The sequence below is a fragment of the Vigna umbellata genome, chromosome 5 (assembly GCF_029865625.1).
Source record: "Vigna umbellata cultivar VRB3 chromosome 5, Vumbellata_1.0, whole genome shotgun sequence".
NCBI classification, from domain to species: domain Eukaryota; kingdom Viridiplantae; phylum Streptophyta; class Magnoliopsida; order Fabales; family Fabaceae; genus Vigna; species Vigna umbellata.
The window spans coordinates 15,034,610-15,055,870 of NC_142169.1; the positions used below are offsets into that span (position 1 = coordinate 15,034,610).

General features: G+C 32.9%; 2 protein-coding genes across 3 annotated transcripts; both read right to left on the reverse strand.

The window, feature by feature from the left end:
* Positions 1-380: 380 nt before the first annotated feature.
* LOC124820083 (uncharacterized protein At2g33490-like) lies at positions 381-8,335 on the reverse strand. 2 transcript variants are annotated; one of them, XM_047291713.2, is made up of 11 exons: positions 7,951-8,335; positions 7,502-7,574; positions 6,732-6,806; positions 6,557-6,618; positions 6,385-6,453; positions 3,471-3,499; positions 3,188-3,395; positions 2,850-3,089; positions 2,550-2,603; positions 1,346-2,279; positions 381-814 (listed from the first exon to the last, which is right to left on the reverse strand). In XM_047291713.2, exons 1-11 carry the CDS (start codon positions 8,062-8,064, stop codon positions 804-806), a joined length of 1,869 nt encoding a protein of 622 aa, XP_047147669.1. In that variant the 5' UTR covers positions 8,065-8,335; the 3' UTR covers positions 381-803. The 2 variants fall into 2 exon arrangements, with proteins under 2 accessions (XP_047147669.1, XP_047147668.1); XM_047291712.2 differs by having other exon boundaries at positions 381-823; positions 7,951-8,332.
* Positions 8,336-15,499: 7,164 nt separating this feature from the next.
* Positions 15,500-17,435, reverse strand: LOC148197797 (uncharacterized). The gene is made up of 6 exons (XM_088115632.1): positions 16,956-17,435; positions 16,430-16,673; positions 16,263-16,354; positions 16,081-16,182; positions 15,663-15,995; positions 15,500-15,571 (listed from the first exon to the last, which is right to left on the reverse strand). Exons 1-6 carry the CDS (start codon positions 17,433-17,435, stop codon positions 15,500-15,502), a joined length of 1,323 nt encoding a protein of 440 aa, XP_087971758.1.
* Positions 17,436-21,261: the final 3,826 nt, after the last annotated feature.

The following is a 21,261-nucleotide window of genomic DNA, read 5'->3' on the forward strand; positions in this document are numbered from 1 at the left end:
ATTGAATATTGAAGTAAGATCTGATTTTACTATTTACAGCACAGTCCTCAATTATACATCGTCTAATTCAATAAAAGCTAAGATATCCCCTCTAAACAACCAATTACCTGATGGGCATATACTACTTTGTATGGTACATTATTTTCTCACAAATAACTACAAAGTAGTACTATTTTAACAAACAGAAACCACTCAAGTAGCTCAGACCTCAATAGTTCTAGTCAGCTTTTTATTTATTCTAATATGCACCTTGAATTGCTGCCCCAGATGAAATGAGTGCATCCAGACAAAAGGTAATTGCAAGTATACTGACAAGAAAGGAGCATTTCTCTAATAGTAATCCAAGATTCAATACCCTAAGATTAAGACAAATTAATCCATGCCAATGAAAGTAAGTGTCTTCTCCCAGAAATTAGAAATTAGTTCAAACATTGAGCACCTGAAATGTGAAAAAAATGGTAAGGATTTCACTCTCTTGCTAAAGTTCTTCCATTGTCGTCATGTTGAACTTGGAGAAGTGAACAAAATTTTTCATCCGAATATATACACAACACATTATAATGACAATCATGTAGAGTTTAGTTCTCATCATCACTAGTTAAAGTAAAAATAATAGATACAAATTGAGATGAGAAGCTAAACAATACATCAACAACATATTTACACATATTTGCCTGAACCTTTTTGTCGGAAAACCCCCTATAACTCCACAACACAAGGGACTTAGCTCCCACAAGCATAGAATAAAGACACTTGAACTAAGAATAATTCAGAACTCATTCCTTGGTATGTCTTCATGAGATTTAGCTCCCACCTGCATCCACTGAAAAACCTCATACTCACATTTGTTTTTCATCAATATGAGACTGACAAGGTAATCCATAATGAGAATAACAAAGAAAAACGTTGATGCTAAACACACTTCATAGACCACATAATAGACAAAGGGTGCTTGTACTTAAACTATGTAAAATCAAGTTAAAAAATTCATGGAGCTAATTGTAAGAACTTCTGCACAAAGACTTTAAGGAGAAAAAATATGAAGAAAAAAAGGAAATTGACTTCTCCATAAATTAAAATTAGCTTATGCAAGTTAAAAATAAAAATTTGGAGAAGATATATAAGAGAACTTGTACAAATTCGATTGGGCATATGTTAATAACTTACGTAAAAGTCAATTTCATCCTGAAAGTTTTCTTAGAGAGTTAGTCCAAACAGACCCCATAAACATATTTGGAAAGCATATTCAATTTACATAAATATTATTATATGAAGACAGAAAAAATATATCAAAATTTATTAAAAATTACAATAATAAGAACTACAACAAGTAGTATCTTCTTACCTTGGATTTCACTGGAGTGAGAAGCCATATCAGGTATACTAGAGACTCTCTGAGACATGGGTGTAAGTGGTGGTGACGGAGCTTTATCAACCTTTGAAACTTGGGGACTATCCAAATACTTAGCATTAGAAACATTTAATGTCATAGCCCTCTGACCACTGGAAGGTATAGAAAAACTCCGAGAGACTATTGGTGGTGTTGGGAGTGGAGATGCTACACTGGATATAACTGAAGAAAATTTATTAGCCACAGTAACCTCTGGATTTTTAAATACTAATGGGGCAGAGTGACCCACTCGAGAAGATTTCACTGGCTTACTACCAGGAGGTCTAGGAAGTTCATGAAGCTCACTTATCCTGGGTGAAGAAACTAGGGGAGGTGAAGCATTGGGAGATGCTTTTGGAGATGAAGGCTGTGGTACAGGTAAACGTGGAAAACCCCCCGAAATAGGTTTTACTGACAATGGTTTATTAGTCAATGGACCAGAAAAGGCTTGTATCTTTATTTTCTTAGTATCAGAAGCATTGAAAACATCAACTTGTGGAAGTGAGATTCCATCTGCTGAAGGGCGTGGTAACTGGATGGATGTAGTATCACTATTACTTTCTTTGAGAACAGAGTGAGCTCTATGGAAAGTCGGTTCAGACAATTTACTATCAATATCTTTCTCATTCTTTTTTTCATTTAGAGGAGAAGAATGCCACAAATTATGCAAAGATCCACTTGCACTTGTGCGGGGGGCTAAGCTACTTTTGGTTTCTTTGATGTTAACTGGTGTAGGAAGGACATATGCATTAGACTTTGCTGCAGATGATGCTATAAGTTGTCTTACTTTTTCAGCAGGGTCAAATTTCTTTTCTGCAAGTATTGGAGCTGAATAACTGCTGACTCTACTTGAAAGTTTAAAATCCCCTTGGTTCTTGTCTATACTTGTCTGCCAGAATGAAAGTTAATAGAAGTATTAGAGGATAATCTAAGTAAAATTAAAGAATCAACCTGAACTGATGATCACTGAGGCAGTAGTTAGAACATCATAATTACATTCTAAACCTTTCTTTAAATCATTAAGAAAATAGTACATAACTTGATTTGTGATTTTTATTAGGTGATGGACTAAGGTTCTAATTGGCCTACATTTTTCCTTAGAGTTAAGATTTAAATCAGAAAGTTTCAATTAATATATCAAGGTAGTTGTTAAAAGTACCTCTGCAATTTCTGGGGTTGAAGCTCGAACATAAGAGCGACCTGGTTCTTCCACCTAGCAATACATGGCCAATGATTATGATAAGATGAATTTATAATTCAGATTCTTAAAAAATAAGGATATTATGTTTTAAAATTGTTGCAAGGTATAGATGCTAGACACAAACAAGTATAAAATGACAAGTGCGACAAGCTCAGACAATGTTTTAAATTAAATAAAAAAATAAGCAATTATAATTAAGTTCAATATGAACTAAGGCTTTTTAAAAACCATTCAAGTTGAGTAATACAAAATTCTCACCTCTGCTGAGTTTGGTGATGTGGAAACAATATATGGCCCTTGCTTATTTGATCTGTAGTCAAAACTCAGCTCACCGCCTTCAATGACATCAAAATCATTACTGTCATCATTATTACCATCTTCACCAATGTCATCCTCAAGGTCACTAAATTGGTAACCAATATGTTGTCGTTCAGCAACCATCCTGACTTGTGGCTCAACCGCCTCTAGTGATTTAAGTCCTTTCCGAAAGAAATTTAACTATATTGAAATCCGAACATGAGGAAACATGCATCAAGACTATGCAGAAAAAAGGATAAAAGATTTGAATGAGGAGAAATGTCATAGTTGAAGAAAACCTGAGCAGCATGGTGACGTGCTGCTTGTGTTAGGAGACTGCGTGATTGGCCTTGCTTGAGTGATTTTAATCGAAAGGCACATAGTGTTGCTTCTTCTTCATAGTCATCATGAGCTGCCTGCAACTGCTGTAAGGTGATACTTTCACCTTTGCCACTCTTTGACTTTCCTTTCTCTTTTTGTTGCGCAATCATGTATTCATAAACCTCTCTGCAGGCAACACAACAAATTCAGGAAACATCATATGATGCTGAGGAAAACAATAGAAGCTGTGTAAAGACAAACCTTTTCTCATCACATTGTCGCTTCATGTCCTGCATGAGGAATAGATAGCCATTGAGATGTAACAACACAATTTACAGTTCTACATTCAATATAATTCATACACCAGCAAAGTCACTATAGTTCCAAAATATTGACTGGTTCTATCTAGACAAGGCAATCTATATAGTGTTAAAAAGAATAAAAAATGGACAGTTTTTAAATCTCAGTCTAGAGATTGTAAGGAAAACACAATTATGTAAAAGTCAGACTTAAAATAAGAGCGGGCAAAAACTGAAAAATACTACTTTTTCCTTCCTCTTTAAGTTTTGCAATACTTCTATAGTCCTGCACCTTACTCAGTTCAAGTTCAATCGTCATTATTAACAAGCCTCGAATCTCTTGCATACAAGTACAATATCTAACAAATCATCCACCACCGACTAGTCAACGACAAATGCATAAAATTCATAACTTACAGTATTTTAATAGCAATAAGTCAGAAACATAAGCTTATTTTGTTTGTATACATTTTTTATACATATATAATTGATTTACTTCTACATCTATGAATATTCCACTACTTGCCTATGTCACTATCTGCTATAATATATAATGGACTTTAGACTTTTTGTTATTCTCCGCAGTCAGCTGTTGATAACACTGTCATAAACCAGTTAAGATATGAAACCCTGCCCATTTCACTAAGCTTCAATAATCACATTCTGTATCTGAAACCCTGCCCAATTCACTAAGCTTCAATAATCACATTCTCTATCTGAGACACGGGGTTTCCAATGTTTTCAAATTATTTTACTGGATATATTTATTAATATCCATGATTTATGAAATCTCACTTGCTTAATAAGTTGATTTACCATGTTAATGAACTTTCAAATGTAACAAGTTTTACTGGAAGCACGGAATAATGAAAGTAACATTGGGAGAATCACACCACAAACACTAGCCATTGTAATTGGAAAGTTGGAGAGCCTACACCCTCATAAACAACAAATACTAAAATTTCATACTTACAATTCAGGACAATTTCTCGTCCTTTCCAATCAGATCCTAACATCTTACAAGTAGGTATGAATGAACTTTTTAATTGAACCTAAAGCTTTGTGCAAATCCCTTTATATATAGCAGCTTTAAAACACATTAGATTTAGAGAAACATGTTTTACAGTTTTTTCACAACAATATTTTGATGTATGCAGAACCTAACAACTTTTTAACATCAGTGAATCCACAAACTCCATGTGAAAATATTTTAAATATGTCGTATGTGATGCATGGGTGGGTGTGAGAACAAGAGTCAGATTTACCCAACGACCAACCAGTGGATGTGTGAATAATGACACTGTCTTTGTGTTATACGGCAACAATCAATCCTCCACAAGGAGATCTCAGTTAGGGAAAAATGTGTTATTACAACAATTTCAAAAGTTAAACACTATAAGGAGGGTACCCTTATAAATATCATGAGATTTCTTCCAGAATAGATAATTCATTAAACAGCAAAAAAGAGATCACAACAAGAAATCATGATGTGGTTTCAACATCATATACAACGCATCTGTGTGATAAGGCAACTAACTATGCAGAGTCTCTTAAGGTACTCACAGATATAGGGTAAAAATAAAGGGTATAGGGACCTAAAAAAGATTATCTTTTCTTCCTATCTTATGAACTTTAAGGTGTATGAAGTGTCATTTCTTATCTTCTATTTTAATTTTAGTAAGTGGATAAAGAGTCCATTTAACTTAAGTTGATCTAGGCCAGAAGCAAACCTACGTCAAGATAATCCTTCTTTGAAACACTTTGGTAGTGCTCTTTGATTTGTATACAAATAAAAAAAAAGAGCATAGGGAATCATCTCTTTATTCTTTACTGTAAAAAAAAAAAAACATTGCCCTCTTTTTGAGAGGAAAGAAAAAGTTGAAATATGAATTGAAGAGAAAATGGAAGGAAAGAAAAAATTGAATACTTTTTACTAAAAGTTCATTTTTTCCCATTTATTCTCTTCAACAGAACAAACAGCTTATATTATCTGTTTTTTCTCTCCTCTCACCTATACAGAAAAAAAGAGATCACAACAAAAAATCATGATGTGGTTTCAACATCATATATAACGAATCTATGTGATAAGGCAACTAACTATGCAGAGTCTCTTTAGGTAGTCACAGATATGAAACATTACCATCTGTTTGAGAGGAAATAAAAAGTTGAAATATAAATTGAAGAGAAAATGGAAGGAAAGAAAAAATTGAAATCTTTTTACTAAAAGTTCATTTTTTTCCCCTTTATTTTCTCTTCAACAGAACAAACAGTTTATATTATCTGTTTTTTTCTCTCCTCTCACATAGATACAGCATTAGTATAGGCCAGCAATTTGCATCTTTAGGCACCAAGAATTTAAGGTTGTTGAATGGTGTTCTATATGTAGATGGCATGGCAGTTTCTGTATTTAGTTGGTAGTTTGTACTGAGTATGTTTATGAGAGAAAGACTCTGAAAGGACTTAGATCAGTGTATTGTTCTTGTTGGACTAAAATTCTAGGTTGATCCAGAATTTCTATCAACAATTATACAATCTGTAGGTTCAAAATGTCAATTTAACCAAATTGAAGATTATAAACATTTGATAACCAACCACATATAGTGGTAAGGTGATGAGGTTTTAGAATCACCCCTGTAAAGCATTATAATTTCCAAGCATTATTCCCAAAACACCATTTTCTTTTAATTGCATTCCACTCTGTGCTGATAGGAAACTTCCTTTTCCGGTAGCCATTAAAATAAAAGTGTAATGAACTAAATGAGGGAAACATGGAAAACAACGAATACAGAAGTGTGCAGTGTAGAGCCCAGTCAGGCCATTAGGTGCTTTATAATGATTGAGGAATCAGACAAAAATAAATAAATACATAAACATACCTCAACGGTTCTTAGTTCATTAAGAAGAGACTCCGATGGAGTGGTTATTGTCAGTACAATGTGAGAACGCTGAGGAAAAGAAAGGATAGAATCATAGTAAACATTTTGTAAATGAACAATGCTCAAGGAGAAGCAAGAAAATAAAAAAGATTACACCCAAATAAAGGCTCACATAGCTATCAACAAGCTTCTGAAGTTCCAGCTGCACACTTCCAAGCATCCCCAAAACTTTACCTACATACAGTTCAGAACAAATATAGCAATGAGACTATATACATGGTTTAAATCAACTAGCAAATAGGCTAAGTAATTTGGATAGGGCAGTCATCAAATGTTTACCCACTCACCACTTTCTACATCATCATTTAAGGCAGTTTTCTCCAAAAGACAAGTACCCATTTCCTGCAGCGACTCAGCAAATTCTGGAACACATAACACAATAAAGGATATGCAACCAACTTCACTATTTTTAAGGCAGTAAAACTCGTCTAAAGAACAAACTAGACAACTCTTTTTCAAAATGATCAGTAAATATGATAAAGTGAATAGCCTTAAAAAGATAATACGTCCTATAGTGGAGACCATGACATTTTCAAATACCTCACAATACTTGAAATGTTGTCACAACAACAATGTCAATAAGAATAAGAAGGCATGATGAGGGCAGGTGTGCCAGTTCAGCATTATAAGTTATTTCCCTATTTTAGAATTGGACAGCAATGCTAAACTTCATGGATTAATAAATTTCGCTAACTGAAAGACATAAGTAGAAGAAATAAGAAATGTAATCTGATCATTAGAATGTAAATTACAGACAGATGATACATTATACACCTATGCTAAGTGACTCCCTACTGAGTCAGCAAAAAAAGAAATCCTTACTCAAAAGCTAATTCTATCACAGAGAAACTAAACAAGAATACAAATAAAAATGAAAAAAAAGCGTATTCTCTAATACGGATAGCGCAGAAAACAAGCATCTAAAATTGTTGGAGACTTTATATATGACAAGAAAATGAAACGTGTGTGTGTGTGTGTGCACTTTTACTTTGTGACCTAAATGCACAACCAATTCAAAAGCTTGGAATACATTAGAAGTGCGAAGACTAATGTTTACCGTAAGCACTGTTTTGTGTAGCAGCAGCTGCAGAAAGCAGGCTATCATAGCAATCTCTCATATCTTGCATGTCCTGAAAAAAGAGAAAAAAACCCTTACGACACTACAACGAGCAAGCCAGAGGCACGAGATCGTTCAACATTTTTCACAAAATCACCATTATCACACACTTTTTCCACACCCAAAACTTGTAACTACTACTAGTACTACGAGAAAACGAATTAAAGCCAGCACTAAAAGAACCAATTTCCCATCGGAAAAACACACTGTCCACGTGCCATCTCGAGAACAAAACCCCCCGCGTTCCGTCATTGACAACAACCGATCATCGTTGCGAGAAAACACGACAATTGCAAAAGGCAGATAACAAGGCGCAACGAAGAAATTATTTATTTATTCGATAATGATAATATTAAGGTTGAAAAATCAAAGTAGAGTGGGAGAAGAACCTTGGCAGCAAGAGCGAGTTCGTCGAACTTCACGGTGGGGTGAAAGTCCCTTTTATCCTTGGAAACGGTCTTGTGAAGTGCAATTTTCTTCAACTTGCTGAGCGAAGACTTCATTTTGCACCCTAGGAGGGAAGAAGGGGGAAAGAGGGTTTGTGTTGTGTTTGTGCTTTGGTGAGAATTGGGGAAGAATCCTAAGGGTGAAAGAGAGAAGAAAAGTGTGGGAATGGATCAAGGAGAGTGAAAGACATTGAAGTAGAAGAGGGAAGGTGGGTCAAAAGAAGGGAAGAAGGAAAGGGAAGAGAGGCAGATCAGACAGCCAGAGAGAGAGATGCGAAATAAGGAAACGAGAGACGCATCAGTCCAACGTCACGCCCCTAAGCCTAAGCCCAGAACCCCGCACGTTTCCACACCTCACTACACGTGTGTATGCTGCTAGCAAAATTACTCTCCTCATTTATATTTTTCTAAAGCTACAATTTTATTTTTCCACTTTTTTAAACTATTCTCCACTTTTAAGGAATGTTCAATTTTCTATCTAATTTATATTTTTCAAATTTCTATCCTTTTTTTAAATAATTGACTGATGTTCTTAGCTTTAATCAAGTATTTAATTCGTCTCTAAATTAGTTTTTTGTTGTAACTTCTTATTCAACTATAGTCACACTTGGAATCTGTAATAATAGTAAGTTTAGTATTTATATGCTTTTCACAATAAATTTTCGATACAGGAAAATTTAGTGTGAAAAGTTTTCAGGACATATTGTAAATTATTTTTATAATTAATAAGTATTATTAAAATGTTTCATTATCATAAGAAATAATCCATCATTAAATTAAATGACGCCATAAGGAAATGAAAATAACACGTACGTGAAAGAAACATTACACGCTCACATGTCAAATAGAGTCATCAACTATAAAATAAAGTACATCATATTACACATGTAATGAGATACACTTGCCATACGAGTAAGTTTTCAAATATAATATACTAAAGTTACATTACAGTATTAAATATGCAAACTAAACCCATAATATATATATATATATATATATATATATATATATATATATATATATATATAATCTGTATCACTTCGTACTGTTAAATTTTAAAAATATTAGTATGTGAAATTAAAAAAAAACAATTTTCTTTTATTAGAAATCGTATTCACAAACATCACTTTATTATATGTTATAAGTAGTCGGATTATATGTTATAATATGTGGTGCTTCATGATGTAGATATTTTTATCAATCGTATATTATGACAAATAATTTTTCACCTATTATAATATATGATTTTCAGAATCAACCTATTATGACGTACATTGTTATGTACATCATAAAAAAATATTTTTTTAAAAAAATCATTATTACATTTGACATCCAATCAAGTTATAATTAATTTTCTATATTATCATCTCATATCACTAGTGCAGTCAAGGGAAACAATAACGGTTATTTTCTCCCATAAGCAGCGGTTTCACAACAGAGGTATATACTAGCGAGGTAAAAAGTCTACCCTTTTTTGCCTTGGTTTTGAATCGAGGCAAAAAGGTGTATGCTTTTGCCTCAGTTCAAATACAACCGAGACAGTAGACGATGTTTCTTTTTTACTTTTTTTGTTCTGCTAGACTTTTGGCCTTGGTTGCTGGTAAAGCGAGGCAGTATAGGGGTCTTATGCCTCGGTTTGTAATTGAACCGAGTTAATAGAAGGGTTTATTTATTTATTTATTCCTCCAATTATATGCCACGGTCTTATGCCTCTGCTCAAGCTCCTTGACAAAGTTAATAGCACCTCCAATTATATAAGCTTGATCACCATTCAATGGCCAACCAGACTAAACAAACAAACAAAACAAACAATATTTTTATTTTCGAAGGAAGCAAGTAAAGAAACAAATAGCTAAGAACAAAAAAAGGAAAAGGAGCGAAGTACCCTTTGGATATAAGAGTCTGGCATGAGGGAGCGAAGAATAGAAAGATATTTGATATCACCTTTGGAGATTGAGCTTCAGCAAGAGCTTGGAAATGCTCCAAATCTTTATTGTATAGAAGAAATATAGCTTATAAGAAACTATACCAACAACAAGAGACAATATTTTGAGAACATGAAAAAATGTACAATCCGACACTTACATGTATTTCTGGTTCTTCAAACTCATAAACCTTTGTTTCATTAAACCAAACAAATTTTTATAGCCATCAGTTTCAAACATATTCCCTTTATCAATACCTTGGTTTTCTTCATTGTGAACCTGGAAGGGCCAACTGTTTGGAGATTCAGCTTGGGAGAGTTGCTACCAGCCTAATACTGTGAAGAACCATGCTTCTTATGTGTTTGATATCTATTACCAGAAAGAAGGCAATATCACAAACGCCACGCCGACTTACTTGATCGAAGGCAATGATGCTGCTGTACGACAACGATCCATCTGAATCCAATCCATCTAAAAACCCAACAGGGGAAAACAACAAAATCAGAAGAAAAAAAACCATCTAAGAAAAAACTACGATGAAGTAACACTTGATGAACATAATCAAACAGCTAAAAAAGTAACTTGTTCATGAGCATCGTTCCTCCGCTGAGGCGGCGGATTGGACCCGAACCCTACGTACTTCCCTCCCTACGACGACGAAAGCCCCTCAGGGCGCAAATCGTTCTCCGCCATCTTTCTCGCGAATAAGCTTTCCTTGTTCGCCGCCGAGGACTCCAACTGCGACCGCGTGATGTCCTTTGTCCACCTAGACCTCGCTGGCACACCCGCGTCATTCAAGCTCTTGAAGTCCCCGGTTGACCTGCTCCCGATGTCCGTCGGACTCCCCCCGTTGTCCCAATCGTCCCATCCTCCCTCGTTAGCTCTTCGCGTCTGTGTCTGTGCAACGGCAGCTTCCCCTTGCCTATTGCGAGGTTTTCCTTCACTATCGGTGGATCGCGCCAGGAATGGTTGTCGACGATGGCCTAGATCCGATATAAGAAGAGAGAAGAAAGAAGCTGGAGTTTAAACCCTCGCAGAAACGCCACCGCTGCAGGAAGCCCTCGCCGCAACCTCGTCGTGCCTCGCCGCGCTCGCTGCCAACGTTCAGTCTGTCGTGGTGAATAAAAAGTGCAGAAGCTTCAAGCTTCTGGATTTCGCATGATGAAGAGAAAAACGAAATGAAATTTGGATACCCAAGGCTCGCGAGAAAGGATACCTAAGGCCAAGGGATTTCCAAACGAAATCTGATTAGGGTAAATTACCCCTTTCGGACAGAACCTTTCTGTCTCGGTTGGTCAAAGAACCGAGGTAGTAGGGCAATTTCAAAAAGTTGTCAGTTAAATAGTCAGTCTTAGGTGGGAGGTGGCAGAACATTACGTCTTGGTTTCGCTTTTAACCGAGGTAATTTGACTTTTATGCTTCGGTTCCCCTGCAACCAAGACGTATAAGTTCGTTAAAATTGCAAAAGTAACACCGCCTTTACATATGCTTCGATTCTCTGAAAACCGAAACATATGACCCTCATTCTTAACTTCGTTTTGCACTAGTGTATAATCAATATAGCCTGAAATGAGCATAATCAATTTATAATCAATATAGCCTAAAATGAACAGATTCAATTGAACTAATAAAATAGAATTCATTTCAAACATTAAATTGTCTAATAATATTTAATATATTATTTGTACATCAAACTATATATTAAATCCAAATATTACATTAACATACATACACTACTAAATTGTAGCAAAGTTTCTACTAACACTTAAAATAAAAGAAACTCATTTGGTTCTAATGTTTTCAATGTCTAGAGCTTTCATTAGAGATGAATCATTAAAGATCTACAAATAAAATAATAGAGTTAAAAAAATATTGTAATGAATAGTTAGATAAGTATTTAGTTAGTTTTTTAATACCTTATTCCATGATTCAGTAATGTTTGTAGAAATAATGGTGTGCATGTGTTCCAATACGTAATATCCACACTCATAACTGCCAAATTTACGTCGACACTACAAATTAAATATACAAATAATCAAGACTCATTCAAACCAAGGACACAAAATATCAAACTATACTCTAACTAGCCTTTGCACCATGTAGCTTTGATCAATTTTGTTAAACCAAATTCCACAAAACCAATAAAACAGTCAATTCCTCATAAAAATAACAATTACAAAACACAAAAACAAAGGTCAACTTCTCTTACATTAGATGTGATTATTTGCATCTTCTTCCTAGATACAAATGGAACACCCCGCAACCTTGAATGAGCTTCCAAAGACCTACAAAAGGGAGACATTCATTACATCATAATAATCATATAGGAAGGAAACAAAATAGAAAGGAAAACTAACACCTCTAATATATTTTTTATGGACAATGTGTTAGCTTTCTTATGCAAGGAGAATAAGAGAACTACAAGAGAACGATCAGGAACAATAACTAGCAATTGCCAATGACCCCTACAAGTTAGAATAATATGTATTAAAAAATTTTAAGTTAGTTATCAAGAATTCAAAAATTGTGTACTTACTTATGCAAGTAAGGTGCTAAGCAAACCTCTTTACCAGCTTTTTCAAACATCTCTGTTAAGTATTTTTGCACAATGATAACAGGATCAAGAAATCCATAGATAGTAGCATTCTTTCTCTCAATGCAAAGGTGATGCAAATACCTTCAATATGAACAAATAATGTTAGAATAAATACATGAATTGTCAAGTTAAAGACTTAAGTATCAAGATATGACTAGAGGTGGAGCAAATAACTAAAGAAATAATGCTATCTTAAATCAAATTATTACATCAGATTAATTATGTCTTTTCTCCTAGGTTTGCATGATGCGTCATTTTCACAATTTAATGGAAAGACAAACAAGGAATCAAAGGAATTATATCATTTGACTCAGTTTCTTTTGGTTTTATTAATCCATATTAAACCCCAAATCATTAGTTTTAACACCATTATTACTATCAACTCATTTACATTTAAAAACAAAAAATCTAAAACTTATATAATCAATCATTCATATATCTTAAATTACACCAAAGTAACACATTGAAGTCATAATAGGATGTTTATCCTTTGAGCTAGAAAAATGCATTGATTCAGCCATGACCATAACTCCACTATTTTGCATAGTACTTTTATCATCTTCAGATTTTGTATAAAACGAACAATTATTAATATCATATTCACTCCAACATATGACTTCAAAGTTTGGCTCGCATGCTAACCATTTCAATGTATCACAACTTGTATTATCAATTTGAACTTTTTCTTTGAACCGCTTTAAGAAAGTCTTGTTATGCTCATTAATCAACCACTTCTTAGGCATCAGTGGATTATCTTTCTTTACAATGTCTTTGTGAGCACTTAGGTAGGGTTGGACAATGTCAGTGTTATTCAAGATATAAAAATGTGCTTGGATAACTTTATCTCGTGGCAATCTCACCACTTTTGCACTTTGAGTACCTTTACCAACAATTCTTCCATGGTGGTGAGTTTGATGTACCCCTATAGCTTCAATTTCTAAGATGTATTCTGTATAGAACTTAATAACTTCCTCTACAATATTTCTTTCAACAATTGATGCTTCAGAACGATATTGGTTATTGACGTACCATTTCAATATCTTCATGTATCGCTGATTTGGGTACATCTATCGCAAGAGCACAAGTCCCAAAGTCTAATTTCCTTTACTAAAAGTACAATCAAGTGAACCATGTTATCAAAAAATGATGGAGGAAAATACATTTCCAACTCACACAATATAACTTTAGCCTCATTCTCCAAATGATCCAACCATGCAAGCTCAATAACTTTATTACAAATGGCATTAAAAAAGAAGCATAATCTAGTTAATGTATATATAATATTCTTAGGCAATATTCCTCGGATCGCCACTAGTCGGAGTTGTTACATTAAAACATGACAATCATGAGATTTTAACTCAAGTAATTTCAAATCTTTCATAGATACAAGTCGTTTCACATTAGAAGAGTAACGATGGAGAACTTTCACTCCACGTAAAAACTCACAGAAACTTCTCTTTTCTTGTTTAGATAATGTGTGACATGCCTAAGGCAAGTATGTTTGTTTGCCATGAGATTGGGGAGCTAATTGTTCTCTTATTCCCATTTCAACCAAGTCCAAACGACTCTTCATACCATCTTTTGTCTTGCCTTGAATATTAAGGAGTGTTCCAATAATACTATCACACACATTTTTCTCTACATGCATGACATCTATACAATGTCTCACATCAAGCATCCTCCAATATGGGATATCAAAGAAGATTTTTCTTTTCTTCCATATGTTTTGTTAGAAATGTGATGCCTTATATTTCAAGAGGTGGTTGAATTGGATTTTGCTTTCAAAAATTGTTCTTTCAAAAAGTTTTGCAAAATCTTTAATTTTTCTTGAAATCAATATCAAAAGTATATGAATCAATAATAAAAGGGAAGGAGAGAAAAATCTTTTACTTATTACTTCTTCATCAGTTAATCATTTTGGAATTTGTAGATGATTTTCTAAAATTATTTTCTACAAGTATTGTCTCATCTTTTGGAGAAGATCTTAACACTTTATAGTTATAGTTTATCTTTGTAACTTTATAAATAAATTCTATAAATTATTTGTTTTGGCCTCTATAATTTCATATGGAATTTGCACGTATAATTTTCTTATCATTAATATTCATAAAAAATTTGAATAGAAGTTAAAAAAAGTATTTGTTTTGGCCTCTATAATTTCATATGGAATTTGCACGTATAATTTTCTTATCATTAATATTCATAAAAAATTTGAATAGAAGTTAAAAAAAGTAGGACCGTCATGTAAATTACTTTCTAATATGGCATTGAATCCTCAAACTTTTTAAGTCTTATATCTCTTAATATCATAAGTCACTACAAAAAAACTGTTATTTAGTGGAGGTTTATTTTCCATTTTGCGGAGGTTTTTACCCTCCGCAAATTAATTTCCAGGGGTTTTTCAAACCTCCGCAATTAGAGTCGTCGCTATTAATTTGCGGGGGTTTTCAATGACCCCTGGTATCCAATTTATATTGCAGAGGTCTTTTTGTTGAGGGTTTTAACCTCTTCTATTAGTGACTATTATTTTGTAGAGGTTTGAAACCTCTTTTATTTTCAACTATTTTAGTGTAAAGATTAATCCCGTTTTTCTCAATTTTTTTTTTAGATTAATATCATATTCAATTTGACAATTATAATTTAAATGTTTTAAGTCGCCTCATTTGTACTATTTAGGTTGTGAGTTTACAACTTTATTTTGCTTATCTTACATATATCACCATTAAGATGCTTATATTTTTGTCAACAATATTTATTTGTAACAAAATTCAAATACTATAATGAAGACAAAAAAGCATGACAAACTTCTTTTACCAAAGTCTTGAATTATATATCATCAAAACATTCAATTTTCAAAAACACCATACTATATAAAAGTAAGTTAAATTGAATCGTAATTACAACTAAATTCATAATTACTCAAAATCCATAGGCTAAATATAATTTCATCCTAAAGGACATCATAAACTCCCTAAATGTTGCTAGCACCAGATGATCCTATTGTATTCAAAGGAGACTCGGGCTCATTTGCATCACCACCTTCCTGAAATGATTAAACAAAAATATTAATAGTAAAGAAAGCTTATAATTAAAGTATATCAGGCACAATGCTTCAACTATATTTAGTAACTTACTTGAGGTTGACGATCAAAGAATGAGATCAATTCATCAGGAATCTTTCCTTCCTTCATTATCATGTATGCTTTAAATGCTGATTCTAAATTGTTGTACTTTTGTTGCCACTGATTAGAAGATGATGATGATGATGAGACAGTGGTAGATGAAGCAAGACTTAAATCTGAAAGTCGAAGTCTTGTATTCCTAAATGCATTAGTAGGAGCTGCTCCCAAACCCATACATCGTACTCTCCCAGAATGCTCTGGGCCTAACACTTTACCAACAACATCATTAGGAGAAACCTCTGATTCATTGGTAGTACTTTCAGTCAAACCCACTTCAATTTGTTCCTATAGGCATATAACAGTTTATAATTAAAAGTCTAAATATTGAAAAAAAACATATTTGAAAATATAATATTATAATAGAACTAACCGCTATATCTTTTGCCGTGCCATTTACAAATGATCCATCCTTTCTTTTATGAGTTTCAATGTATAGTTTTCCACGACTAGGCAGTTGTCCAGTTTCCATAAACTAAATAAAAAAGAAGATGTTAAAATAAATAGTAAACTTTAAAAAATAGTAAAAATTGTCATGTTTACTAATATCCCTACCATCTCATGCCTTTTTCTTGAGAAAGGTTTAGAACCACCTGTATGAGGAGTTAGTTGCTTGTTGCGATTTTCTCTATTTTTTTTACACAACAATTGTAAGTTAATATACCAATAAAATAAATTAAGTACATAAACAATTCACACCATTCAAAATAATGAAAATTATACCAGTGTTTCTGGTTTTAGACGATAAGTAACAAAATGAGCCCATTGAGTTCTTTCTATACCAGTTGGCACCTTACTTATGATTTGATCTTTGGTTTTCGCTGGATCATAAAACTCATTCCATAAATTCTGCCTATGTGCAGCCCATTTTCTTCCAAGAGTTAATTTACAATATCGTTGTGCATTAGCTTCAGCGATCCTAAAACAAAATCGAGGCTTTTGAAAAAAGGAAACATAGTTAGTGTGCTAACATTTATAAAAAAATGAAAAATTTCAAAATCTAGATGTACCACAATGTTTGCATGCTTCCAAATCTTTTTCATCATCTCTTAAATATAACATACAATCATTCGAACATGCATCTATTTTGGTATAGTTAAGACCCAATTTATTGATGATTTTCTTAGCCTCATAAAAGGAAAGAGGCAGCTTTGCTTCACTAAATGCATCTCTTAAAAAATCTAAGATCATAGTCATTGCCTTGTCACTTAATCTACACAAAACCTTGATATGATATAATTTGATTACAAATTCTAATTTTGTGTACTTGCTCCCATCACATAACATCTGATTTCCATCATTGAGAAATTCATTAAATTCATTATGATTCTCCCTTGGCCTTTCATTCAGAACATTGTTTACACCCACAGGTTGTGAACCTATATTAGTACCTTCTTGCCTACAATGCCCAAATGCTTCATTTATCATTGTTTCCATTGGATTTTCAGAATGAAATGTCTCTTGTATATCATCTTCATTTCTTGAAATATCTTTTGTCTGTTTCTCACCGTGAAGATTCCATATAACATAATTTTTAGGAAATTGTTTTAAGATCAAGTGCTCTTCAACTTCGACTCTATTATGCCATTTCATAAATCCATATTTGGGACATGGGCATCGAATTGTATCTCCAATAGCCCCATTCTCAAAAGCAAAATTTAAGAATTTTTCTAAACCAATAGAGTATTCAATTGTATTTCGAGGTTTAGCAATCCAAGATTTATCCATTCAAAAATATTCCTAAACAAAAATGAAATACACTACCACATCAAAAAGATAAGAATATTCATGGAATATACAAACAAAGATTGAATTAATAAATAAAATGTTTTCAAATGAAATTAAATGTACTAACCTTAATAACTGTGAGATTCCAAAGTTTGATGGCAGTCAAATAGTAGAACAACTCAGTAACACAGTAACAACACAATACCTCCCAAGCTTAGTTGTAACACCAGCTTATTAATAAGCACGTTTGTATCTGTGAACTACCTACAAAGTGGTTTAGGAGAAAAGTTAAAACTATTAGCTTATATTGCATTACTTGTAATTGGTGATAAGCTTTGGAGTAATAGGTTTAGAGGGTAAAAACTCATATCCCAAAATAATCAAAATATTAAAGAGATACAGACTTTCAAGTTATAAAAAGTTAGTTTATTACTTAAAAAAAGATATTTAAGTGTCAATTTTTCTTTTATATCATGCATAGTTTTCCAGAATTATACCTTGACTTAAAAAACTAAATAACCAATTATATATTAAAAAACAATCCATAAACATTGCACCAACTATTGTATCATGCGTTAGTTTCAACAATTTATGTATTCAATCATTTTGACCAACATAAATATGCCACTACTCCAAGACTTATTCATGCCTAGCGATAATTTTTTTTAAAACCATATAAGAGAACTAATTTTATATGCACTAAAACCCCAACTTTTCCTCACTATTCCATTATATTTTTTCAGTAACCAAGTTTTAATACCCCCAGGCAATAACCAATACAATCATCACCCTACTTAAAGCACCTAACAGGAATATAAAATTATATGACTCCAATTAAATGAACAACATACCACATTATATCACACTACAACAACACAAGAATTCAACCATTACAATTTATATTAGCGAATCATAAGCAGAGTGAAACACAAAATTTTCAAATAACAAATAAATATACAATAAAAAACAATGGTTCTCTGGAACAATTATAAAAGAGAGATTCCGATTTTTAAAGCATAAAATTTTCAAATAGCAAATAAATATACAATGAAAAACAATGGTTCTCTGGAACAATTATAAAAGAAAGAGAGATTCCAATTTTTAAAGCACAAAATTTTCAAATAGCAAATAAATATACAATGAAAAACAATGGTTCTCTGGAACAATAATAAAAGAAAGAGAGATTCTAATTTTTAAAGCACAAAATTTTCAAATAGCAAATAAATATACAATAAAAAACAATGGTTGTCTGGAACAATTATAAAAGAAAGAGAGATTCCAATTTTTTGAACTGTATGTGAAGGGAGTTTGACAAAGCTGTAATTAGATAAGGGAACAGGACAATTGTCCTCACATGCTGCCATGTTGTCCATGATGGTGAAAGACGTGTTGGATCACAAAAGGAAGAAACCATCAACATTTACAAATGCAATCAACAACTCTGTTCAAAACTAAAATCACAATTATACCCTTAATGGCTGACAAGATTCAACAACTGAATGCTGATGATGTTTCTACACAGGTGCGTTCATACTTATTAATTTGATAGTACTAAACATACTTATTTATTTTCCCATTGCATATAACATGAAAACAAACTCACTGGCCAACCAAACAAATGATCAATAGTTAATTTCCAATTGAGACGTATATTAACCCTAAACAATATATAAATTTAGTTAGAGAATAATCCCTAAAATGATTCACTCATCTACTATAAAAAAACTCTTTAAAAATTTCCCTTTCATTGACCGAATAGAGCACACACCAGACAATTATCAACAACAATTTCAAATCAAAAGGAATGTCTATAAATTGAAAGCAAGAACCTTCTAGTACACCATCGATGTCGGGGAAAAAAGAGGGTTCAGAAAAATACTAGGTTGAAGAATTAAACCTGTCGGCGAGCTGGCTTCCGCACCTGGCCCGACGACCACACTTTGCTGAACTTGGCCGGCGACCACACTTTGCTCAACCTAGACGACGACTACACAGAACAAAATCTGAGTTGCTATGAGTGGAACGAAAGTTGCTAAACTTTGGACGAAACTGAAGTGAAAATTAGGGGTTGAGATTTGGGGCGAAATAGGAAGAGATATTTTGGAGCAAGGGTTTGATGAAAGTTGGGAGCAAGGATTTGGTGAATAAGTTAAACTCCCGCTTAGGTTTTAGGAAAAAGGAAAAAAAGAGGGAATTTTTTTGGAAAATATGATTTTAAGTGGGAAGGTTTAAATTTTTAATTAAGGAGGTTATAAACCTCTTAAAAGAAAAACTAAAACCCCTACAATTACTAGCAATCAGACAACTCATTGTAATAATTTTAAATAATGTTTATTTGTGGAGGGTTTTTATAACCTCCACAAAATAACCTCCATTAAATAATATTTTTTTGTAGTGAGTATTGGATTATTTATTCTCAGTCTCTAGTTTTGCTTTACAACTACTTGAATTAATTCTAAGTGAATAAAATTATATCTATCTTTAATGAGTTGGTCTAAAAATGATTTTTCTAAAATGTTTATAATTTTGTTATTCTTAGTTCCTGGATAACTATACTTTAGAATATGAACTTCGTCTTGTTTTGTTGACCAGAATTTAAGTTGTTTATACACTTCACACTTTTTTTACTATTGGTATTGACTAATTATGTAGAGTTTTCTATTTCTGAAATTTGTAATTCTTTATCTTTATTATTTTCTAAAGAAGAAGAAGCTTCATTTTGGATATAGTTTTAACTACTATTTGTTTATTTTTGTTTCTTAATATTAAATCACTTAGTCTGTGTTCATATGAACATAATACACTGTTTTGAAATATTTGCGAGCGATAAAATAAGGTGAAATACATGTTCATTTTAAAGGATCAACGAGGAAGAAATTGTGATGATTTGAGAGATTGTAACCTTTTTCATATCTCGCTTTTTTGCTCAGATTTGATCTGATTCAATGCGAATTGTTCGCCTTACCCTCAACTTTTTCAAAAATGACTGAGAGTGTTTTTGGTGAAGTGTTCAGTGCAGAAGCAGCAAAACAAAGGTCAATGTTGTTGTTGTAAGTTCTTTTTTTGTTTTCCAGGTTGGAGATGAAGAAGAATGAAGGTTGAAGATGAAGATGAGAGACGTTGAAGATGAAGAAGACGAAGCAGAGAAGGAGTTCAGCGTGAAGAAGGTGAAGAAGATGAAGAAGAGAGGTTGAAAAGGTTGTGTGGATTCGGTTACAACATGGAGGATTCGGTTCCAAATGGCTTGTATTCAGTTTCAACGCCACCGGATTCGGTTCCACTGCATAGAAGACGTATAACTAGACGTGGTATTCGATTCCTTCATGCTGGATCCACCAAGCATCATATTCGATTCCAGCTACTTGGTTTTAAATCATTAGGATCCAGTGGTTCTATAGGAAGCGATTCCACCGAGTCAAAGTAGAAAAACTGCAAATATCAGACAGAGAACTAAAGTTAAAACTACAAAAAAAGACATATATTATAAGCTCAAAAAAATTAAAGCGTCCAATAAGTAGGCAAACAAAAATGTGAAGATAGACTAGATATAGTAGCCTGACTAAAATTATTTCTATTATTCTATACATCCTAACAAACAAAAAAAGTCAACATATTTTGGAATCGTTGTATTGGAACCCTGATCCCCTATTCAAACATCATTTGAACATAAAGTATTTAAACTAATCAATATAAAATCATTTGCTTAAAATTTGGTATGTAAGCGCAATGCTTAAAATTTGCTTTAATTTTTTTTCTCTTTATAAACATTTTTACAATTAAATATAATATTAACAATTATCATTTTATATTACTTTAATAACAAGGA